At 36.0% G+C, this 26,338-nt stretch overlaps 1 protein-coding gene across 1 annotated transcript in view; it reads right to left on the bottom strand.

The window, feature by feature from the left end:
- Positions 1-26,338, bottom strand: part of MCTP1 (multiple C2 and transmembrane domain containing 1) — a 193,727-nt gene that overhangs the window by 90,790 nt on the left and 76,599 nt on the right. Inside the window, exons 10-15 of the mRNA XM_065745475.1 lie at positions 21,970-22,156; positions 16,878-16,971; positions 5,360-5,462; positions 2,625-2,727; positions 2,157-2,258; positions 1,734-1,808 (exon numbers count right to left, since the gene is read on the bottom strand). Of these exons, the coding sequence (XP_065601547.1) occupies positions 1,734-1,808; positions 2,157-2,258; positions 2,625-2,727; positions 5,360-5,462; positions 16,878-16,971; positions 21,970-22,156 (664 nt within the window). The remainder of the gene's footprint in view (positions 1-1,733; positions 1,809-2,156; positions 2,259-2,624; positions 2,728-5,359; positions 5,463-16,877; positions 16,972-21,969; positions 22,157-26,338) is intronic.

Here is a 26,338-nt window from a genome sequence, read left to right as displayed (position 1 = left end):
GCTGCATGGTGAGCAGTCTAACACACACAAAGAGAATGTTTTAAAATTATAGATACTTGGAAGAGAGAGTGCATAAACTTTACTTGTTGAATTTATTTCTAACTGATATACAAACTGTTTTCTTCACTTCCACAGCATAGTGGCAACTTGAGATTGTAAAAGAGCCACTCAATAAACACAATGAACGATTCTGTTATCAACATGTCAGAGTTAAATTGAGCAGGTGACACTGCCCCTATTCTTATGCATTTACAAAATTTTTATCTTCCTTAATAAAAAGATGCAGTATTATGCTTAACTGAAATCATGCAAAATTACTTCTCCAAGATCAACTATTTCCTTAATATCCAAATTTTCTCCTTCATAAAAATTCTCATCATCACCATGTGTGTTTAAGTGTTTTATCAAAGTAACTTTAACTGCATCTACCTCAAAATGAAATACAACAAGTTCATGTTTTAGTTCAGGAGACTACCTTTACACCTACTAAAATGACAAAACATTTGCTCAAAATAAGTGTACACAAACAAGTTATTCATTCAATTTCTGTGTTGCATATCAGAGAAAATTTTGTGTAGATACATTCTCTCCCAGAACTTCTGGGTTTTTTGAAATTCTTTTGGATTATTGATATATAAATAATAATTCTCTCTTTTTTTTTTTTTTCCCTTCTAGGTGTTACTGTGGTGGGATGTGCCCTGTAAGTTAAAAAACAAACAAACAAACAGCTAACAACACCCCAAAACAAAACATAAACACCAGTTAGATATTTAAAGTGTATTCCTCCTGCAATCTGCAGAAGCCATGATGCCATTTTCTCTTATGAAAGTGAGCAAAAGAATATGCCTTCCTGTTTCTTCACTGGTGCAACACTGAAAAATGCAGATTTAGTAACATCTTTATCCAAAAGAGTAAATAAAGAAATATTCTGCCTTTTGAATAATGTTGTGGAAATATACTATAGCTAATGTACAATTCATCCAGCAGATAACACAAATTATGTCAGTTCTGCAAGTTTTCTGCAAAATAAAAATCAGTTCAAAGACTTCTGTCCTTTTGTTAACGAGCAAAATATCTTACTGTTACAATTCAATCAAAAGCTCAGTTTTCTCGTATAAAATAGATCACTCATGTTATAAGAAAAACTGAAACAGAAGTAGTTCAGATGCAGAAAAAAAGTAAGACGTGTGTTTAAATAACGCTTAACAAAATATTTAAAACTAGCACTGGAAGGAATATCTAGGAAAAAAAAAAGAAATAAGCTCCACACACTTCTTACCCAGATAGCTCTGAAAAGTTATAATGAGTTTTAGTTTGCCTTCAACTGGAACTCAAACCTTACTCCATGAACTTGTTTAAAATTTTGGACAAGAATGTTTAATGCCTCTCTATCACGCAAAGAAAAATGGAAGCCTTTCAGATCAAGGTTAACAGCAAAAATTTATGCAAGACTTAGTTTACGTGCACCTGCACTATAATCTGATATGTGTGGAACCTGATGTTTGAACTGTGTTCTTATTCACTTATTTCACGGAAATTAAGTTGCAGTTTATAAAGAAGAGATACAATAAAACCACGTATTTTGTTTCTGCCCCATTCTACCTATCATATTCTTTTGTAAACAGGTAATGAAAATGTTATTCTCTACCCTCAGCCGTGCGATACCAGATATTTAGATGTGCACACTCGATATTAAGGCTTTTGGACAGGATTAGTGTTTCCTTACTCTTTACCTGTTTAGACAGTCTGTTTTCCTCTTCAATGTACTTCTGTTCTTTGGGCATTAAGGTTCGTACGCTGGCTTTCACCTACGCATTAAAATGTATGTCAATATTTCAAGCTTACTCGCTCCTAACTAATAGCACATGCTCCGATTTGCAAAAATTACGAAGTTTCAAAGTCACAGCTGCCAAGCCCAGGACACACAGATGCACACAGAGGCAGGGGCTGCTACTTCGTGCATTAGCAGCAATAGTAGCAGCAGCAGCAGCAACAAAAAGAGTGGGTGTGCCAGGCAGTGGCAGAAGAGTATTCTGTGGTATACATCAAGGTTTAGAGAAAATGAGGAATGACAGAAATTCTCTACAAATCGGGAACAAAAGCTTTCATGAAACTGAACTCTTTAGCAGTACAAAAAAGCCAAAGTTAAGACTTACAGCATTAAAAATCACATCTATTTCAAGATAGATGACCCCCTTTGTTGGCCCTGTCAGCTGCTTGTTTTTCAAGACGTAGGCTTTCTGTTCACCATTTTGAATCTGCAGGAAAAGGACATGACAGCCGTCTGTCTCGCGGTCTCCGCTGAATACCCCCCCCTGGTGACCCCTGACCCCCAGCTGCTGAAACTGACAGAGAACCCAAAACAACTGTGGCAAGTCTGACAAGTACCTGTTCATTACCAGGACCGAGTCTGTCAGGAAAAATTAACTATCATGGGATTCAACATGGCCGTGAATGGAGTATGTTAAAATTTTAGTGTTCTTATTACAGACCTCAGTTGAGAAATGACAGACACGAAGCTGAAAATTTCCCCCCCCCCCCCACTTTTTTTTTTTTTTTTTTCCTCCTCCTCCTTCCTTCAGCAGGAAAAATACAGAGCAGTGTGTCAGGTGAATGAAACTTACAGATAGCAGTGGTATCGCAACTTTGCCTAGAAAGTCAGCGCTTCGATCGCGGTCCTCGTCATAAACTGTCACTTCAAGCACCGAGTGGATGTCTTTAATATTGCTACAGAGGAAAAAGCAGACATGGAGGAGAGAATTCACCTACACCAGCAGTTACCAAGGACAAAAGTGCAAAAGGCTAGCAAAGCCAGAAACCCGTGTATTTTGTCAGGTCACAGGCAGAGAGCAAAATTCAAGTGAATCAGGCATCCCTCTGCACAACCAGGGCGCTCTCAAGGTGCTGCAGCAACAGTGTGCTCTGCGGGGCTTTGCCAGAAGTTTTCTGAAGGATGTTGCTTTAAAATTCCTACCTGGTGCTAGCGCTGTGTGAGCTGCAAAGACAGCCAGCATGGAGCAGTGCTGAGGATTTACCACATCAGGCAGCAGACTATAACGGCCTTACAGCCACCCTTCAAACACTGCTACTTCTGCTGTAACTCCCTACCGCAAATACTTTGGTATCTGCAGCTTTATAAGTGAAAACAGCCACCAGATACACGAGCACAATCCTTGTGCAGAGAATGAGCTCTTAAATTTTAAAATTCTTGCTTAATTACAAGCATGCAGCAGTCATTATAATGAATTAGGAAAAAAAGCAATGAGAACCAATACATACTTTGAGCTAGTTCTCTTCCTTACCTGCAAGCTATTAAACACTCCACCAACACACACAACAAATGTCACTGTAAAATGCATTCTCAAGTGAAAAGCTCACACTACTTATTGAAAGAAAAGATACCAGAATTGTTTGAGAGAAGTCACCTTTGAACAAACGAATGATTCAGGAAACAGGAATTCAAGGAGAGCACTTCAACTTCGCTTAAATGATAAACTGCATCAGTATCCCAAAATTAAATGACACATTTGAGAATAACATAAATGTGCAAGACAAGCGAAAACTTTATTTGAAGGTCATTCAGAGACTTTTCATCTGTTCCCTGCCTAATCTTTTGTTCTCTATAAAACAGGCAGTTCTTACATAGAGAGCACTGTTAAGCAGCAAAGGTTGATTAGTTACTGGCTTTGTAAGTAGATAATTAAAAATAAACTAATAAAAAATGTTGCATGTTTGTACAGATACATAAAATGAGAACAATGTTTATAAGCTAATGAGAAGTAAAATTATTGTGAGAATTTTTCTTTTGTTCAGAGTTCATTTTTGAGAGCAACTGCAGGCAAGGCAAGGAAAGCTGTGGGTGCCAAGTATACAAACAACAAACACCGACGAAACAAATACAGATTAAAGTCAGACTCTGCTTTGAGATCAAGGACAAAACATAACATATTCACGTATGATGAAGTTAGGTGAAAGCACACTAATCTAAAGCCTCCATTGGTTTCACAAATGACTAGTAGGAGATTTAAACAGCAGAGGAACCTGCAGCTGATCAGTTTTCCGCTCAGTGATGTCACATTGCAGTCAGAGAGAAATGGGGAGAAAAATAAGGCAACAAGGCAAGAAAAACAGCAGGGACATTTTGTTGGTGGAATACTTTTCCTACTTTATCAAAACCTTTTACTATCTTTAAATCAAGAAAGGAAACAAATAATTAATGTGTTACTTCCCAATAAAACGAACACTAAAGGCTGCTTTTTGCCCAGTAGCAACATTGCACTATTATGATGCTAAAACACTGTGAGAAAAGCAGTTGGCAAATGTAAATAAAAAGTGCAGTTCATACAAACATATAAAGATAATAATTCAGAAAAGTATGAATGCATTTAAAATTCCTACTCATTCATAGTTTGCTAGTGTTTACTAAAGTTGCAACCACAGATCACAAAATCCTTCCTTTCCCACAAAAATCTTTGGGGTCAAAATCACAGTGGTTCTTAACATTTAAACTGAATAATGCAGGAGTCCAGGATGTTCAGAGTTTCATATTGCTGGTTTACCAGACACAAATTTTGCTTTTTTTTTTTTAACTTTTAAAATGGTTCTTTTTTATATATATTTTCAATGTTTGAAAGTTTATACTTTTTCACTTTTTGTAATTCTCAGACAAGTATTCACCTGTTTACTTCAGAAACAGCAGTATGTCATTAGACACTACTTTCATTGGAATCAGAAGTAATTATCTTTGATTTATATGTACACTTTATCTTCAAAAAAGAAAGAGAGAAAGAGAGAGAGAAAAGAAGGAAAGGAAGAAAGAAGAAAGAAAAGAAAAGAGAAAGAAGAGAAGAGAAGAGAAGAGAAGAGAAGAGAAGAGAAGAGAAGAGAAGAGAAGAGAAGAGAAGAGAAGAGAAGAGAAGAGAAGAGAAGAGAAGAGAAGAGAAGAGAAGAGAAGAGAAGAGAAGAGAAGAGAAGAGAAGAGAAGAGAAGAGAAGAGAAGAGAAGAGAAGAGAAAGAAAGAGAAAAGAAAAGAAAGAAAGAAAGAAAGAAAGAAAGAAAGAAAGAAAGAAAGAAAGAAAGAAAGAAAGAAAGAAAGAAAGAAAGAAAGAAAGAAAGAAAGAAAGAAAGAAAGAAAGAAAGAAAGAAAGAAAGAAAGAAAGAAAGAAAGAAAGAAAGAAAGAAAGAAAGAAAGAAAGAAAGAAAGAAAGAAAGAAAGAAAGAAAGAAAGAAAGAAAGAAAGAAAGAAAGAAAGAAAGAAAAGAAAGAAAGAAAGAAAGAAAGAAGCGCCCCCAGAGAAAAAAAAACATGCATGAAATCCAAAATAAAAAGAATCAAAATCTTAGAAAACTCAAACACCTACAATGTGAAGATCTTGTTCCATTCTGGGTTGAGGTTCTTGTAGACGGTATGTGTCAGCAGTCTGTCATTGTTCAATTCAACTACACAAAATGGGTCACTTTTACCTATTAAGAGAGAATTCGGAACAATTTTATGAATTGAGAAAATTCACTGTAAGCAACTTCAAAATCAAGATATCTTGTTTTTCTAAGCTGCTTTTTAAGTCACTCAGTAATTAATTCAGGTATGTCTTACGATGATGTTAAATATAATACAGGCCATAATCTGAGACAACTAAGAGAACTTTAATCATGCCAAACCTATGTTATCAGGAAAGATAATATAATTAGAGGATTTTGATATGCTGGAAATTTATTATTCCATGCTATTTGTAACAACATAGTATCTATGATACTAAGATCCAAAGATTACTATGCTCTACATGTTTCATGCTGTACAAATCTTTTCCCCAAAATCAAAAAGCCTTAAAGACAGTCTCAAATAAAAGCCTAACACCAGAGAAAATAGGCAAGTATAATTAAGCAATGAGACAATATCAGCTGGACTGATGGGCTGTAGTCTCAGCACAGCAGAAGCTCAAATGTGGTTGAGATTTTTGTATACATTAATGCACAATGAAGCAGCTTTGCATATATTTACAAGAAGGTTCCTCAGCATGAAAGCCAACACATGAGGGAGTATGAAGATGCTCCTTAGAAAATTTAATACACAGATAATGGAAATGATATCCTTGACCTTGGTACTGAAGTTGTTAAGTTTTTTTGTTTTTGTTTTGTCATTTTTTGTTTTAATATAAAGAATAGGAAAAGAGACGTGTGTGGGAAATGGCTCTGAATGTGGGGTAACTTACAGAGAGCTGTACTCAACTACCACTCTAATGACAGGAAGAAAAACAACTCTGACTATAAGGAGGGGGAAGATGTAGAAGTCACTCAGCTTTTTCTTAGGTATCCAGAAGACCAAGTTTTGTAATTTGAAAGGAAAGTAAATAAATTTGACATCTGAATCCCATGTTTAGCAACAGCTTATCCACATAAAAAGGGAGCTCTCCAAAGAGGGAATTATTGTAAGAAGAGAAAGATTTCAAGGGTGTCCCTTAAATTTCCTGGGAGGAAGGGTAAGCAGGTATAGATCTGAGGAACAGCAGTGATGGAGGGAGCAATCAAGAAAACATGAGGAGTCATGGTGTGAAGACAGATGCAGTAAAGAGCCATTAAAGGGAATAAATCATAGTGTGGAGTAAAATTTTAAATTATGGCAACAGTGACGATAACTGTAAATGCTGGCCAAGACAGGGATGCTCTCTCTCTTATTTTTTTTTCATCCAGTAGCTGAAAGAATCTGATGCTCAATGTTTTACTAATAAACCAATCAGCAAAATGAAACTATGAGTTTCATTCACAACCACATATCCTACTGGAAAATTTGAACAGTGTACAGTGATCACGCTTCTAGCCTGGCTGACTTCTGTATCTGACATTTGCCCTCAGCACAGAATACAGTTGTATGTAATATTTTCATTTAAGGCCACAAAGCTGGAAAATATACTGCCGCTCCCAGAATCCAAAGAAGAATTTTCTGTTGGAGATTAAGAACTGAATTGCACGTTACAGAATGGGTAACTCTCACCCCTGGACTTCATTTGGGTGGCAATGCTGGAAAGGTATTGAGTGCTGGCAATGGCCTTCCACTGTCAAGTCTAGCTCACTATGCAATTGCATTTCACAGTGTCTTCAATAATTCCGTCATGCTATGTCATGTATTATAAGAAGCTATAAACTGATTAGCTCAATGGGGCTACATTAATGATATTAGGAAGGCATGTAATTTGTTTCATACCTTATACAAATGACAATGAAATCAATACTTAGAGAAAACTGTCCAGGGGTCAAATCTTCCAAACTGCAATATTGATTCAGACTACATCAGAGGTTAATGTGCATATTATTAACTTTAATGATAAAGAATAATTGTGTTAAACACATCGTGAACTACAGTTAAAATACATGTTTACCTTTTCCGGAACACAGAATACCACTGAATCTGTCCCATTAAACTTGAAAAAGGATTAGTCCTTTAGTCACCGTAACAACACAAAAACCAAAAACAAATAAAAAACAAGCTCATGGGTAGTTACGGTAACAAGGCAAAACTAACCCTCCACCTCCCACCCCCAAAAAAAAAAAAAAAAAGGTGAGCTGGGTTTTTGTTTTCGTTTACTGCCTCCATCATACAGAATAAAATGTACCAGAGTGTCTAAAAGCATGCTCTGGTAAATAAAAGCATTTATTAGATGCATTTATTTTCTGCATCTCTTGACATGCACTTTTTCAGTGACTCTCTTTACATTTATGAGTATCAATTTATTTGAGAATGCTAAATATAATGCATAATTAGTCACAGAAGTCCTTGATAACCTGAAGATAAATGGTTTTCAGAAATGAAAGAATCCTTCTCTCACGCTCAACTTTTCAAGTAGCTTACCTATCTGCCCAAATAAATAAACGGAGAACAGTTTGAGATCAACACTGACAAAAGGAAGTATTATGAAAAGGTACATGCAAAGGCTTGGATTTCATGGTTCACAAGTAGAACTTTCCCTGCTTTGAAATCTCAGGCACACTGCTCTTACCTAAGAGAAAGCTACGAATTTTTCATCTGCAAGGACCTTCACCATTGCCTATGGGCACTTCTGTATACTAAAAAACCCCAAACTCAGCTGAGTATTGGAAAGAATACTCGTAGCTGACATGTAAAATTACAGTATGCGCAAACATTATTCGGATACTAACCCAAATAAGTGAACACAATCTAAAACTACAAGGCCAAAGAAATGTACAAGTGCTTGATGCCATCCTTCAAGGTTTCATTATTAGAAATAATAACTACATCTTACCTCTCACTGACAGCTATGGCAACCTGCCACACTGCAAGAGGTTAAAGTAATGGGACCATTCCTAAAGAAAGCCTTAAGAAGGCAACAATACATTAAAAGACAATGTCCTCAGGTCTGCTCAGTCTCTAGGCTAAGAAAATCCAGGAACTTACAACATATACTCATTGCGTTACTCCCAAACCATTATCTTAAATGCAACACATATTTTAACCAAGTCACATAACTTTTGAGTAGTTAATGAAACTGGCAATTAAAAAAAAAGTAAACGCTTTTTATTTCTCTATTAAAGAAAGAAACGTGTGTGTTCAGAAATGTATGTGATATCTACCTAGTAGTCCTGCTCTAAAACTTTCAATTAGACTTGAGCTGCCTAAGCCCAATTATATCAGTCTAAATTGTATCATTATCACAAGTAGGCCTTCTACTACAAGCTGAATCATAACTGTCATATATCATTTTGTATCATCTGTCATATGTCAAGAAATTCTACCCAGACCTTTGTGTCTTCTGAGGCTGCTCTAACTAGCTTCCTGCTCTGTGCACTTCAGAGGACTTCAACTTCTGATTTGATGACTTTAGAGGTACTTAACTTTATTGATCAGGATGATACCAACAAACTGCATCCAAATACAGCTTTACACATGTGTGCTTAGCGCTGTGAAAGAAATGATAAGACCATCACCTGGCACTCAGATATTACAGCATGATTCCTGCATGACTGAAACCAGCACTTACAGTTCTGAGTAATCTTATGACCTTAGTGGGACTAATCACTATTATGTCTGGCACTATTTGTAAGAATTCATAAAATAAGTAGTAAAACCAGTGAAGTACACCTTCCCAGTGACTGCAATCAAACCTGCAGTAGACCTCAATAGGAAGTCAAACAAATGTCATTAATCCACCCTGTTACTATATTGTCACGTGCTTTTTGAACTCTTACTTGTACAGTTCTGAAAACAATGGAAATAAAGTGCTAATTTAAATAATCCTCATAGTAATCTAGAAAAGAAATCAGCCTCTGTTTTGATGGATCTCTCTCACTCTTTTACCCCCTTTATTCATTACAAACTCATACTCTCTGAGAACTACACCCAGAAGGTATTGCACTTCACTCTATAAGATCCTGCTTAAAAAAATTAAAGAACTGCTCGTCTTCTGAAGACTCCCACTTTATTCATTAAACCGCAGATTGCAACTAGTTTGACAGATATCCATTTTGTACAATGCTGCATTGCATTTAATGTTTAAGCAGTCAGCAAAACCGAAGTGCAAACTGAGATTGCTGCACTTAGATCTACATAAATTATTTTACTTACTTCAATCAGCATTGACTCCCGCACATTGAACACTATAAATACAGCAAGTCCTTGGCTCAGTTTCATTATCAGAAGTGCGTAAGGATGGGAAATGGAATGACTTTTTTTCTCTTTAAAGGATATGCAATACACTTTTTTTACTGTTATAAAGACTTAAGTAGTGACGTTGAATTGCTTCTCAAAATACTTTGAAAATGAAAACAATAAAACCTCAAATAATTTTATCTTCTGACTCGTTTTCCTCAAGCAGCTACAGCACCACATTATCTAACAGTCCTGTTGTGTTTTACAGCTAGGAAAGTTTGGGAAATTACTATTTCAGAAATTCAAAGACCACTGCATTTCCACATTCCTTACTAAGCAGGCTTGCTATGCTCTTCCTAATTAGCAAGTACAAAAGATGTTAGGTAACTTGCGAACATTTACACACTGATGTTGTATGCCTAATGTGCACTCATCACAGAGACACATGTTGCTGCAGCTCATCTTCCAGGCCTCAGGTGATACAGTGCCTCTACACATGCTTTATATGATGTCAACTACAGCGGGCAACATGTGCAACCAAAACAACAGTGAGCTTCACCCCCAGTTCAGTTCCTAGAGTAACACTTTTTTCATTGAATGATGTGACCAATTCAGATGCTAGTATCTTATAAAAGATAATATACAAATGTATAAATGACATATAAATTCATAAAAAAGAACTTTAATTGAATGTTAGAGCTATCAAATTGCAATTCAAGATGATTTGTACTTATGGTTGAGTTAAACATGTATGCCTTTCAGTAGTCTCTGAGGAACACAGTCGTCCAACAAAATGTTCCATTTCCTGGTAGAATGCCTTCCCAGAAAAAAATCTTCCCTGCAGTTCTTTAGAACAGGGACTTCAGTTTGATATTATTGCACTTTCATGCTTGCTTTCTGGCACTTTCTTTTCTTGTAAGCAAATTATTTTCCTCGATAAATAGCTATCAGAGCTTAAATTTGCATTTCTCGTTTACTATGCTTTGTACAACTTAAACCCTGGTGTTCTCTTATTACAAAACTCTCCAAAGATCTCATGTCAGCTATATATTGTTCGGATAATGTAAAAGAAAAAAAAAAAGAGAGACACTATAGAAATCAAACATATGGCAACATCCATATTTTATGCAGTAAATATTTCCCTGTTTAGGCAGGAAAAAACACCTGTGCATAGTTATTAACATTATGCTGTTCTATTTTCAGTCTTTCAGAAATCAGCTTTTCGTAAACAAAATAAAAAAATCAAACCATCAGTCATTGTACAATGATTCTTTTTTTTCCTAGTCACAGCTGCCATGGACTCTTACAAGCAACTACCATTGATGTAATTGCTTTCCAGAGTAGATTCAAGCCAAGAAGCATATGGCAGATCTACTTGTCCCCTAAAAAACTTACTGTACTTCATAAAGATTAACTTGCAAGGACTGCAGATAGCATGGGGCTAGATCCCCATCAGCCCTGTGGAGACATTTCTACTTTGTCTGTAAAAAGCATACACTGATTGAAATTCAAAGTCACAAATCATTTCCTAATTTCATTTTTTAACATTTTCTCAAAAGAAAAGGAGCCATGTGGCAGATTAAATATAGATAAGAATCTAACATTTATCTGTCATTGATCAGTCTACCAGTTACATAAACCGGCAGAAACCAACTCCAGCATCTGCTAGACTATGAACTGTTTCTAAGCAGACCGCCAGTACACCATCAGCTTTATTCTGGACTAAGTATTATATGAATTCGTCTGTCAGTCAAATGACAGTATCAAAACTGAACCAGAATCAGAAAGATTAGTAAAAACGTTTTGGATAGTTTATTAACAGTAGATTTTGATTCCAGTTCTGTTTTGAAAAGTCAAGCTCATAGACCACAACTTCGCAAAGTTCAACCAAGTTTAAGTTGGTTATGAAAGCCGAAATATCGTTTGAATATTTCATAGGTTATTAAGGTTCTTCCCTAGTGCCAGCCATGCCTGTCCAAGTGTGTCCCTGCAGTCAAAAAATGCCTTTATTTTGGGGAGAGACAAGACAAGACACCCAGTTCATGACTCTGGGGGGCAGTGCCACTCATGCAGACGCTAATGTCACTAATGTTGTTCCAAGATCCCTGCCAGCCAGCTGCCTGCAACAGAGCAGTCAGCCTGACCTTTGGCCAGAAGGAGGAATGGCTCAATAGCATGAGAAGCCGCCTTATCTAATGGATTAAGCACAGGACCCAAGCCAAATGCCAGCTTTGACAAGGACTTGCTCTGTGGGCCTTAGCTGAGTCAGTTAACCTTTCCTAGTTTTCCATCTTTAAAGAATGGAAAAGGTAATTCCTCTTCAGCAATGTTGCTGCAATCATGTTGCAATGAACTGATTTCATAAATGCTGAAGTCATCTCACCAAGCAATTCAGTGCAGTGCCAAAACCACTCTCAACTCATTTCAACAGAATACTTAAAGAAAAGTAGATACACGTTTCTAATTACTAATATTTTTCCTGGATATTTAATTCTGAAAGTATTAAAAAAAAATCTTTTTAAATTCTAATTTTACCATTAGTAACTTTAAACTGCTACTTTCAACAGGAGAAAAAAAAGGGGTAGTTTTGCAGTACATTATATTGGACTAACGTCTTCAGGTAAACTACACGGGATTAGATGAGATTTTTAGCTACCCCCGGAATACTGCCTATCAAATAGATTTCATTATTTTGTGGAGATTATTCAAGTGTATATTGAATTCTCAATGCATTAATTGACAGAGCAAATTGCTTCTGGAAACATATTTCCAAAGGGCCTTTGAATGTATTTCTTCAATTTTATATGTTCAGGCTTCCATACCTTTTTGAATTTAACATTTGTGTACATCACTCTGACATTTGCTAGCATTTGAGGAACAATTTTCGAAGACTATTTTTGCACACAACATATTAGGACATTTTAGTGGAACAGATTTTAGAAAAATCATTTACATTCTGCACGTTTAGCCATCTTGGTGTCTTCATTCTACTTTCAAATATTTCAATCAAAATTTTAACATGGGACTTACTTAGAAAGAAGGCTGAACATCATTTTCATACAAAGAAAATTATTTATATGCCTGTTTCTTTTCTTCAAAGGTGGAGAAACCTGTAATGCTTTTGACTGAAAACATAAATATCACCAAGTTCCTCAATAAAATCTGTATCAAATATCAGGATCTGAAATCTCAGTACCCCACAAAAATGCAGACATCAGACTAATAACGAGGTCAGAAATACAAATAAATTAACTTCTAATGAAGACTGGAGACACAGTAATCAAAGTGTTAAAAATTCATTTCATGCACATCTCATTTGCCTCTTAGCTGATATTTATCACATAATTCTGTGAGAAAGTAGAGGCCTAAGATGCTCCAGATAAATGTCTCAATTAATTGTACAGAGGTAGCCCTCTTTGAGCTGAACCAGAGCTGTGAGCTCTTTATTAAAAGCACTATTCTGTAGCCTGTAACCTTGTTCCTTGACTCCTCTCTAGTTTCCAATTTAAACAAGTCCCCATGCGGCCCACTCTAAAGGGCTTTGTCTCCCTGTCATTGTTAAGAGAGCCGAGGCATCCTGGAAGTGTGAAATCAGACCTCATGAGCTGAACGGTTCCCCAGGGAACGCCGGACCGCGCAGAAGGTCAAAGTCATGGGCTGGACCATCTGAAAGCGTCTGATCGCCGGTCTGTGACACAGCAAGCAGGGTGGGGGTGGGCGAGGGGCAGGCAAGGGGGTTAGAATGGAACATGTCTTAATTAAAGCCCAAAGACAGCAAAACAAACTGTTTTCCAGGCAGACTGTCACAAGGAGCTCAGATTTTGCTCTGCTAATGAATCTGAGTTGCTAACTATTATTCTTCAAAATAATAGGACTTGTACTGACATTGATGAAACCTGTAGCACATCTTTTCCCACCATGCTTCCTTCTCATCATTAGCAACGCAGAGCTTTTTAATTTTATTTCGCATTATAGGGAAAGGAATAATTGTATAGGACCCAATAAAGGAGAAGCAAACACTGTGAAAATAGCAGGTTTCCCCCAACTCCACCGGCATACAGTTCGATAGCAGAAATTTACCTATTGGTTTAACTGATGCTATTTGATTTGTGAAAGGTCTATTGCTTTATAAAAATTGTAAAGACTGTTTAAACAGATTATGTATTAATTCCAGAGGTCAACTGACAGGATGAACCCGCTATACGTTACTTTTTATGGCAATATCTGAGTACTTCCTAATTTAAAAGTTCTTCATTATAACCTTACATGAAATTATGCCAGGCTGTGTGTCTTCTGGAGGACCGATAATAGAGCAAAGATGAAGGAAAGAGGGAAAATTACAACTGCTTTTATCAGAGGTTTTAGGGAGGAAACAGCCTTGCACCAAATAGCTACAACACAACAGATGATTTAAATGAAGCTTCCTTCTTGCAATGAGAAGAAAATGTAAAAAAATATAGTCAATAATTGAATTCCATTTGTTCGATTATAGTTTCAAAACAGAAGCCATCTAAGAATATATACATTCTATAAGAAAGAACATCTGCTGCAAGCAGAATTTCCAGCAGAACATAATTTTGTTTGGATGGCAGCCCTAGAATTATGTTTTGACATTAGAAAGAATGATCTTGAGATACAATTTTTCAGGTATAACATCCTGCTAAACTGAACAGCACTCTTCAAGGCCCCGGTCCTGCCAGAGGCCGTGTGTTTCAACTCCCTCACAAGACAGAAAAAGGCTTCAGGCACCCATTGGGAACCTCTCATCCCTCCATGGTAATCTGTTTCCCAGGAAAGTCATTTCCTGGCAGGTAGGCTGGGTAAAGAGGAGTCTCACGTGGTGTTTTTCTCATATATTTTTCAAACCTATTAATGACACTTTTGTACAGCACCCCATTTGCAGCCTGCTAGTCACCATTTTCTCACCTGCCCACAACTCAACACTGAAATTTCACTCTGTTGTGGCATCTTTTTCAAGTCCTGTGTGCATATGTGGGAGCTGAACATAGAAACCTTATCCAGTACCCTTAATCTCTCTTTCTTCTTTTTTATTTTCCTTTCTACCTCACTCATTCTCCCTCTCTTTTTTAAGAAATCTGTATTAACCTTAATGATTTGAATTGCACTGTCCAACACTGGGCTACTGACACGGAAAAAAAAAACTACCCTCAACTATCAACAGTTTATTAGAGGCTTAACTGAAGTGACCTACTGTAGTAGTATTCAGCTAAACAAGGCTATGGGATTTCTCTGGAAAGGAGAAGAATTGAGGGTTTCATTAAAAAGTAATTTGTGCTTTTTAGTCATTCATTCAAAGGGAGCCTCAATTGTTCTTTATTCACGCAGAGTTAATACAGTATTACAATGCTTCTCAATGAATGTATGGTAACTAAAGAAAAAATTCACGTTTCTAAAGGAACATATGCTTATGCTAAATTATGGAATATTTTGAATTTTTAAAATCCATTCAGCCTGAACTAGTAAATGTTTGCTTAACTACTTCATTTGAAAAAAATTCTGAAAGTGAAATTGGATATATTCAACCAACAGGCAACAGAGCAAAACATACAAGTACTGCACAAGTGCTTCTGCTACTTTTTGGACTCAGAGGAAGGCAAAAGATAAATTGGGGAAAAAAGATGTATTAGGAAGAGCAAGCTGCGCCTGAGCTTTTACTCCCATAACCCACTCTTTAGTAGTAGTCTTACTACTACTGACAGCATTCTCTACACTGACTAGTAATCATTGCTCAGTTGCATTAAGATGAAGGGCCAAGCTTTTTTTGTGATTTTGGCAAACTTTTTTCTGACAATCAGCAAATGATTACTTCAAAAAATTCGTAAATATTCCTCCTCAAAGTTTAATCTGAAATTATCTGTACACGTTCTCATAGATTAAATTCATTAAAACCCCTTGTCCTCCTTTCAAAATGCCAAGTACTATTATCTGAACTATGCAAGCATTTCAGATGTGTTTGAATGCACAGACTTTTTAAAAACTGTATATACTGTATAATGCTAGTGAACAAAATACTCTGGACACAGGCAACATACTGAGTGTTCTTTACAGTGTTCCTGACTGTCACTCTAAATGTAATACCTGGAAATTTTTGGTACCTCTACATCTTTAATTGAATAAAATGTATCTCCAAAAAATCTGTTCAACCAGCACAAATGACATGTTGATCTGGAAAAGTCGAAGACTGAACGAGGTCAGGGACTGAATTATCCCATTTGCCCCTGAATAACTTAATCTCTCTCTGTTCAGACCACATTGGATTATAAGGTCAAAGCAGAGTGAGGAATCTTTAGAAGCATTTCTCCAACCTCACTGAAAATAGAATCTGTTATTTTGTGTGCCAGAATCTGGAAGATCAGTTTCAGCAATAAAATGTTTATTCTGTTACCTTATATAAGAAAATCTACTCAAGCTAATTTGCACAAAACAATTAAAATTTGAGTATCTTGCTACGTATCTCTATCTGCTCATGTAGCAGAAAATTTATGTTCAAATTGCACTCAAACCAGCTATATTAGGCTACTTTGCTTTTTACTTTCCTTTATTTAAAACAGTAAAGGTGGACATTTTCTGACACAAGACAAGCTCACTTTGCTTCACTCAACTCATGCAGTATGACTTGGATTCTACTTTCAGATGTAACTTGGATATTTCCGAGGAAGTGTGACTGGTATGGATGAAATAATTTTTTCTTTGATTTGAAAAGAAACAGCTTAAATTATCCCATCAGCTCATAATTTAAAATAGAAAAAAAAATCTTATTTCCCTTCTTAAACAGGCAAGCGTTATTTAAAGGAAACTTAGCATTTGTTTCAAATATTTGAAACCAAAAACACCAGCCTTGCTAAATATCTTTCTGGGAACAATTACTTTGGCAAAAACTTCGAAGTTTTATTCATAGGTACATTTGCCTTTTCTGTTTAATTTTGCTCTAACTTGATTTATTTAGTATTTTTGTATCCACTAGAAAAGGAAGTCCAGCGTATGTATCTCATGCAGTTTTTTGCAGGACCTTTGTTGGGGAAAACTGATGTTCACCCTTGTCAGCAATAATCTATGTTAGACTCTGCTAGCATTAGAATGACTTGCTGCCTTGCTTACAAGTTTTGTTTTTATGTCTGATGATTTTTTAATGAGGAGAAGGTGAGACAGAGCAAGCAGACAATAATAATGGCATAATCTTCTGTTTTAAGCATATTTTTCAATCTGTAAAAAGTCCCTATATTGCTATTTAGTGTCACAGAAACTAAAAAAATCCTTGCCTGTAACATCAGCTGCCATCAATGCTTCTGCTCGAATGACTTTTACCTGAAGAAATCCCACATCCTTCATGTTATGGAACATCCTCATTGTACTCTGAAAAAAAAAAAAAAAAAAAAAAAAAAAAAAAAAAAAGAAGTTTAATTCTACCTTGCAAAATAGAAAAAAAAATAAAACAATATTGATGTATATTCCCTCTTCTAGGTGTAAATAAGAGTATTTCTAACGTGTTCATACTTGTACATATTACTTTCTGGGGAATATGTTTTTCTTTCAGAATTTTGACATTTAAACATACCAATCAAAGACACAAAGGAAAAATTATTATATAGTTAAACATACTAATTCTACTGACTTAAATTCTTAGTACATGAACTGACCATCACAATTATAAAGTGTATCAGTGTGCTAACAAAATTAATGCAAACTATACAAACAACATTTCCTCTCCATGATTATTTCTGTGAAATCTGTGTTCATATTTTCCCTTTGATAGCTCCAGTAATATCAACAGTGACTTGGGACCAACATTACTTTCACTGTACTCGATCATTATATGTAAGCCTGCATGCTGCATGTATGCAGCAAACAATATGCGCAAATACAAAAGAAAATTCTAGCAACTTAATAATCTTCATAATAATCACAGGCAAAAAAGACTGAAAACATAAACAAGAAGATGGTTCCATGTACACAGCAAAACACTGTTACTATAAATCCTTTCTTCTACCATTAGTTTCTGCAGTAACTACATGTATAAAAAAAAGGCAGAAAAATTGAAGAGTAAACTAACAATTGGATTTCACATCCTGCAGAGTTTTAGAAAGCTGTTTGGAAACTGCATTCTGTTTTGTTTTATTTTTTCAAATGACTAAGTGTAATAACCTGGGAGTATTGCTGCAGCTAGGTGTGCGATGCCAAAAGTTTTAAGATCTAACTTTGAATATAATTTAAAAGTTGCTGAACTTCAAATGTTGAAACATCAAATGGGATTTTGATTCTGCAACTAATTAACAGCAAATTTTACATTATCATTTACCTTCTTCATAACCTAAGAGAGAAAATCTAAAAGAGGAATCTCAAATTCTATTTTTAAATTAAATCTACTTATGGCCAAAATTTTTTACAAGTTTTTACAAGACATGTACATAAACACTATCATCTATCCTTGTTTCTAAGCATTTTAATAGCTAAAATATTAGAAAAGGCCACAGGTATGATCTTCAATATTTTAATTAGTTATGTGAAGGTGCAGCAGCAGTTGAAGGCTTTTTTTGCCTGCTGCTGCTGTCTAGATTTCCAGAATAAGTAACCATCAGGTAAACACGAGGTCAAAATTCTGAAATACATCGTGAAGTTAAAACTGACTGTTAAGGAAAAACAGAGTAATATCACTTATTTGCAAATCACAGCTGCTGCTTAAAGGTTATATCCAAAACTGCAAAAACTGGAGTATGTTCATGTATAGATAATATACTCATTAAAATGTTAGACATATAACACACATTCCTGTGTATTTCTGTTACAATTATAATTCTGTGACAATTATAACAGTGGAATCACAGTTTGATATTAATTTCATAAGCCCCAGTCGATTATTTTTTTTACAGTGAAGGTCTGACCATGGTATCCTGAACCCAGTGAAGTGCAGCATCACATATGCAGCATACATACAAATATACACATGCATGTTATAACAACATTATTGTTTACAGTTTTTAATTGTATTTAGTATATTTATCATCAGAAATAGGGCTTAAAACTCCAGGTAGTCAGCTTCAATCAGCACACACTCAATCCTCTGCTTATGTGCCTACACCCAAGCTGAGAGTGGCAAAAGTGGTGGTACAGATAGCAGTATTGTAATTCAAAAGCATGCTGGCACCAGCACCGTCTCTCACTTACTACAATAATGATCAAGGTTTGGAAGCTCCTTATCAGAGCTCATACCGTAACAGATAATTCTGCTCTAATACCAAGATGGAAGTGAAAGGATTTACAAACAGGTTTCCACATTTTACCTCAGTTTCTGAATAACTGAAACAAACACCTAGCTACAGGAAGAAAACAAAGCAAAAACCCAAACAGGGATCACAACAAACAAACAACTGCTCTCCTTCCAGCAAGCTGTACCCAGGACTTCCCTCAAGATTACACCCTGCAAAATGTACACTCTGCAAAAAAAAAAGCACTGGTACTGTATTTGGCTTTGCTACCTCAGTTAACATCCCACAAAACGATTATTTTTGAACTTTAGTTTTAGCAATTCAGCAACTTTAGAGTAATTTACCACATTGTGATGGTTGAGACTATTGAAATTGTATACAACACTACTGTAGATTCTGGGAGAAGCAAATGACTTTAATATACTACTTTAAATATGGAACTTTAAATAGCAATTTATCAGATGATATTCTGTCTTGTTTACGATTAATGTTGAAGGCCTCAAAAACTGTATGGTTTCTGAAGCCTGAAATTTCCATAGCAGAGGAATCTGTGATTTGCAGTGAATCTTTTCAGCCCTCAATAGATGGGAAAAGATTGAAATGCTCTGGAGATGGGTCCTCTTTATTTTTTTAATGGAAGGCTGTATAATATATTTTCTGTATGGCTGCAGCAGCTGTCAGAGAGAGCATCTCAGTTCAGCTCTATTATGGGAGAAGCAATACCCCATCCTATGGCATCGAGATACACTGAGGGGCCAGTACTGATTGACAGCTTGTCACTATGACGTCTTATTCCATCTCTGTTATGGAGAAAATTAATGTCACACCACCAGCCTTATGACTCGCTGTCATCTTAGAACTGCTCACCTTTTATCAATGCTCTAAATAACATTTCAAGCCCATCGTCTCACGGTGGACAATCTGGTCAAGGGACATTAAATCGGATGACTGTGAAATGTCATAATAAAAATGGAATGCTAACAACTTCTTCTCTAAACTAGCTCCTCTGGTTTTTAAACTGTGACAAGGGGGACTGTGGGTTCAGCACACCCGTTCTGAAAAGGTCATACAATCTCTCTTGGTCTGTACCCATTAATGCGCCCCCTTCCTCACCCCAAAAGGAATTAATCTTTTCAGACAATTGTGGTAAAATAATGGTTCAAACAGTAATGCCTGTTTAATTTGTAAGGCTCTGATGTTCTGCTACAAATGGTTAAATGACAGTAATAGAGTCATTTTCCAAGGCTATTTGATCTGATGGTAAGGTCAGCTCATTAACTGTTTTTGGCTGCGGAAATGGTGCAAAACACATTTCTCCAATAGAAGCCAGATTTTTTAAGAGCAGAAAAAAATAAGCTCCAAAATACAGAGATGGAAATACTACATCTTGCTAATTGCAGATTCATTATTTTTATCTGTGCTGAAGAAGATGCATGAATAGTAGAGATAAATCAAACATCGGTAAAAAATAAACTTCGAATTTTGCTTGTCATCTCTTTCTGCTGTTGTCTATAGGTAATTTTAATAAAAAACTGTAATATTTTCTGAAAAGCATATCAACACCATAGATTTCAAAAACATGCAAGAAATTCCTTCTACTGTGATATGAACATCTTCCTAAAAACCTGGACCTTTTCAGACAAATACATTACTGTAAATATAAGAAAAAAGACACACACTCAAGAATGTAGAAGAAGAGGAAATAAATAGATCAATCTTATCCTAGATAACAATGCTTCACACTGGGGATAAAAAAAAAAAGAAGAGTATTTACAAAGACTGATTAATAATACAGTCATAACGTGTTGCTATATTGCTTCTAAATTATCAAAACCATCAGTATCACTTGACTCTCATTGCATCTTCACACAACATAATCCACAGAAATAAGGCATTGTTACGTCTGGTAGCTAGAAGTATGTCACCTCAAAAATCTATCCAGCAGGAATTTAGTACACTTATAAAGATCTATTCTGACAATGACAGGATATCTTGGTGGCTTCCTAAATAAGAAATAATTCTCTTAATTATTATTTTTCAGAGATTTGGTGCAATGCTTGAGTTCTCAGTTGGTTTAGAAATATTATGTTTAGCCCCACTAAGTCACCTCTATTAAACTGTGTTTATGATAACAGTATTGGTGTATGAGTTGTACAAGCATTAGCAGACAGCTGATTCAATGGAGATAGCTAGAATAAATTTGCTGAAGCGCACATCCTGCTAATCTGTTTGAAGAATATTGTACAGCATTAGTACTAGCACTTCACGTTATCTGCACAGACTGATAAGGTACATCTTTATTAAATTCAGTTGTTGAAAGGATGTCAGTCATGGAATAGGAATATTTTAAAATCTAAAAAAAAAAAAAAAAATTGAGCAGCTCTTTGTTAGTCAAAGCTTGGTTTAATGGCTGAGTGTCTAGAGAAGCCTTTCTAAACACCTGGCAGCACTGTACAATAAAAGCTTTGTAATTTTAAGTGGAAATATTTTTTTTTCCCTCCTTCCACCCCCCTTTTCTCTGCATGTAGTGAGACAGTTACTTTTAGTGATTTAGGTATTAACAAATGCTGGAGTAAGAGCTCCCCTCTCTGTTGCTTTGACAAAACTACACAGTTGCTGCATAGTGTGAGGATGCTGGGAAATGAAAATAATTTGTTCCAGAATATTTTGAAATAGAAATGCTGCTTAAAACAATTATTATGATGATGGAAAATATTGCTGCAGTCTCTAACATGCAATTAAAATTTCATCCCCTTTATGACGTGCTTAAAAACTCCAGCCTACAGGCACTAGAAATCAGTTGACATAAACACTTGCTAGAGACTGCCCAGCCACTAAATAACCCCATAGTTATGCTGCATTTGGTAAAAATGATCTGTAAGGCAATAAAATTAACTTATTTATGTCACCAAGTCAAACAAAATAGCTGAAATACCATGTAAAAAAATACCTTACTGCTACAGAGGATTTTCAACCTTTTTGACGTTAACATTTCAGCTGCCATAATACTAATGACTAGTTTAAATGACTGTGATTGGCTGAACATGGTAAGGATGCACGAGATATAATATTTATACTTCTTTCTCTAATACTTAGTATTTATACAATCAAACATTTCACAGACAAAGGGCAAAAAAGAACTCCATACATATCTCTTCAGTATTTCCTCTCGCTCCTTCGGGTCCTCCAAGGAGTTGACAGAGAGGTCAGAGATGGTGACTGCTGCTGAGGCTGTCAGAGTGACCAGCAACACCAGGCATCCTTCTCCCTCCTCCAGTGGCATCTCCAACTTGTGAGTCTGTTCTTTACTTAGGGTTGACAGGTCAACCTGGCACCTAGAAACACATTTTTCATCAGTATGTGGTTTTGATCACATTAAACAACTGTGCATTGGCTTACTTCCACTCAGCTGCACAAAAAAAACCCTAAAAAACACAAAATCCTGCAAATCAGTAGGATTCCTTTTCAGGTTCTGGAAGGATCTGTCTTCATTTTCAGATGGTGTTGTCTATTTGCCTTTTATTAAATCTATAACCTGTTATGAGTGTAAACAGTAAAAATATTAAAAATAACATACAGACTCTAGAAATAAAGTTATCAGAACTAGAAACAAGATTATCTAAAACATATTACTTGAGCCCAGACAAATGGAAATCTGAAAATTCACATTCAGTCATAGACTGTACTTCTGAATTATGACTCTTGTGTAAATGTATCGTGTAAGTTTTGGTACGAATATTTTTGATACCACTCATCTAGCAGTTGTAAAAATCCCCTCTAACAGAAATAATGAAAGGAAAAAAAACCCCACATCTGTGTGTGGACTTAATTGTGATGGAGTCAACCTGACTGAACACACAAAAGCAGGATGAGAGCACCACCCAAAAGGCTCAGCTCTTCTGCAGTAAGCTGTGGATGGCTCAGAGTCAAAGCTTCATGCAAGCATCCAGGATAAAATCTGATGCCACAAGTCCCCGTATAGGAAGATGTCACATACTGTAACGAGCAAGGACTGCTTATAACTGCACAGTGTCTGAAGACAATCCTCCGTGCTTGATCCCTCTCTGAATAACTGTGGCTGCACAGGATATACCATGCACTGAATTAATGAAGAATGGCTCTGTATACATCAGCCAGAAGCCTTGCAATTGTTAAAAAATGGAACTATAAAGGTGACAATGTTATTCTTGCTAACAAGGAGCTGGCCAGAAATTTCTTAATTAAAACAGTACAGTCAGAAAGTACTGTGAACACCTTGGAAGTATTAATATTTTCATGTCTATACCTCGTAAGTTTCAACTTTTCTAGATTGTGACTCTGAACACACCTAGAAATTCAATGCTTGTGCCACAGGTATTGCCATCCTGCACTGTGAAAGAATTTCTGTGAAAAAGCACTTTCAGAAGTACTTCTACTCTAAGTATCTCCCAGTAAGGTTTTGACAATTTATTACTCTGAATAAAAACAAAACAATATTTAAGTAAAGTGTATGAGTTCATTCTATATTTAGAAAAGCAACTGCATACTTTACCAGTGATTACGTAACATGACGAGCACATGCTCTACACTCCAGTCTCACTAAACTAACAATCTAGCAAACTATTTTCATAAAACATCAATTGGTTTTGAAGGGAAAGTTAATCTGGTGATCGCAGGGCCAATAAACTAAGGTGTCAGACATGAAAAAATAGGGATTTAATAACAGGAAATAGCCAATTATCAGAACAAATTCATCCTTGTAAAATAAGCAGTATGCTATAACAGGCAGATTAGATTTGCTACAGGAAAATTTTATTTAAAAAAGAAAAACATTTACTTTCTCTTATGTCTCTGTCAAAATTAAACTACTATAATGATCAAACAGTAACAAAATTTAATATTGTGCAACAAGCAGATTAGTAACTGGTAGTGAGTTTAGTGCTTTCCTTTATTCTGAACTCTCCAGAAGATAAGGAGTTAGAAATGAAATTAACAAGATTAACAAGAGACTAACAGTGCTGCTGTCAGTGTAAGTTCGCAACCTGAGTTTCACATGTAGACATGGGCAGTTAGACTTCTCTTTAGGCTGCAGTGAAGGTTATAATGCTTTCCTTAAGATAACGAATCACTTTGAATGCTTTATTATATTAAAGTAGGTTAAGATGAGCCTAGTAGTAAATATTATCACAGAATCACAAAATTAAGACTGGAAAAGATCTCTGAGATCACTGAGTCCAACCACCAACCCAACTCCACCATGTGCACTAACCATGTCCCTCAGTGCCACATCCACATGGTTCTTATCAGTTCCAGGGACAGTGACTACATCACCCCACTGTGCAACCTGGTCCAATACATTATCACTCTATCAGATGAGAAGGACCAACCTGAAACACCCCAGAGCGACCTAAGGCCACTCCCTCTAGTTTACTACAAAACAGATATCCCTCAGAAATATCTCTGCAACAGTATTGCAGCCCTAATCAATCACTACTGGAAGAGCCAGTTTAGATTTTCCTAAGGTCAGTAAAATAATCAGAAAATCAGTACAAGTAATGCAGAAATAATCCTCCTCTCACTCAAAAACAGAAAACAAAACCTATGCCCACTTGAACCAAAAGGACACAAAACACAAGTATTATAGAAATGCAATGATTGTAAAATTACAGTGTTTATATCAGAGCCACAAGTTTCAAGGTCTCAAGTAAAGGAAGTTCCAGCACTCTCTGCAACATTATAGTACCTGCTAGTTTTTGTTTAGGCTAAAATAAGATGACAATTCAATTCTATCTGCGTGATTTTCCTAGTCTGAATTGCACCATGTCTATGACAGATTAAGTAAGAAATGTGTCTCTGTTGTCTTTTTGATACATCTCCATGAACCAGCTTGTTATTTTGGAAGTGAATAAAAACATACAAAGGGGTTGGAAGTGACCTGGAAACATTTTCTAGTGAAATCCTTTATCATTTTACAGGCAGAATATCCTCAGAATGCTCCTCAGATAATTTCATAATTCAATATGGAATGTCACCACTGTGCTCTATAGAAATCTTGGTTAAAACCACCTACATCTTCACTAAGTCAGGTGAAAGCGTATTTCTCTTCCTGTGTCATACCCCTTCTGGAGGCACCCTGCACGAGCTGCATCTGGCTTGTACCTAACTCAGAGAAGATGCAGAAGCTTGAGGAGCATTGCCAAGGCAACTGCATCAGCAACACACTCTTCAACTCCAAGTCAAAACATTCAGTTTACAATAACACTGTAAGAAAAATTGTGATCCTTTCCACTAATAGATTTTCCTGGAAAACAAACAAACACCTTTGTTTCTTTTACAGCAAATTTTCCTGGAAAAACAACATTTTCTTAGTTTTTCCTTTTACTTGTTGTTAGCATGAGAGAAGGAAGTTTGTTCAATAAGTTTTTATCTAAACTCTAGACCTACCCTAGAATAACTTTCACTAACATCAATAGCAAAATCTACCAATCTTTTTTTTTTTTTTTTTTTACTGAAGTTTCCTACAAAACTCATTCACAAAGTGGTTTTAAACAGTTCTGGAAATCTTAGGCAGAACATTACTTTTTAAAACATTGTTTTCTGATCAAGAGAGACATGGAAAGTACTAAATAGAAAGTCGTGCATAACTAAGATAGATACAAGAACTCCAAGTCTTAAAGCTTTGATAGTGCTGATGTTTGCATCAGTTAAGATGTTCTCCTTAAGCCCTTCTGCCATCTATATCACACTCATGGAAAGCAAAGATGCTCTGAGGAAGAAGGTGAACTTGAATGCCACTAGAAGGTGCAGAACAAGCACAGTGGTGGCAGAAATTTCCATCTTGTAGAACTATTGTCTATTGAATAGATTCTGAAGAAATTTGTACATTTTGTAAATTTTGTCTTGTACAATGATCTCATAAAATTATTTGCAGAAGATGGTAAATTGCATATGTTTGGAGTCCCATTAAAAACAGGGATAACAGTGAAGTCTGAAGACTTCGATTTCTTACTACACTACTCTGCTGATGAGAGGAAAAGTTCACCTCTGATGAAGTGGTGAGCATGAAAATCTATGGCAAAAGTTGCTGTTAATTCCATAGTTTTCAAGCACAGCTGTATATCACCTCCAGTGAACATTAGCTTTTAGGGTAGTTTGAGTATTTTCATTATTCTGTCACTCCAGGTTATAAGGTCCTTTCAGCGCACAACTGTGACTATGCTGTAAGTGCTGGGGAGTGACAATGGAATGATGCCCCTGGCTAGCTGACATGAGCAGGATGGGAAACGGAGATACATCTTCCCACACCATGCACACAAACTAACAAGCGACATGTGGATCTGGATTTTCAGATCTGAAGGCAGAAAAAATCATGTAAGTGTTTCAAGTTCAAATACCAAAATAGGATAGATAAGCAGCTGCAAAAACATAGTGCAGCTCCCAGAAAGGAGAATTTGAAGATTTAAGGGGAATCTAACACTTCTCTGAAAATGTCTTCAGTGTGTTAATTACCCAGACTGTTAGGAACAGGAATTTCTGAT

Source organism: Cyrtonyx montezumae, unplaced genomic scaffold, assembly GCF_038088225.1.
Source record: "Cyrtonyx montezumae isolate F1298 unplaced genomic scaffold, pur_monq_1.0 scaffold_36, whole genome shotgun sequence".
NCBI lineage: Eukaryota > Metazoa > Chordata > Aves > Galliformes > Odontophoridae > Cyrtonyx > Cyrtonyx montezumae.
The sequence above is the reverse complement of the archived record's forward strand: the minus strand, read 5'-3'. Positions and strand labels throughout refer to the sequence as shown.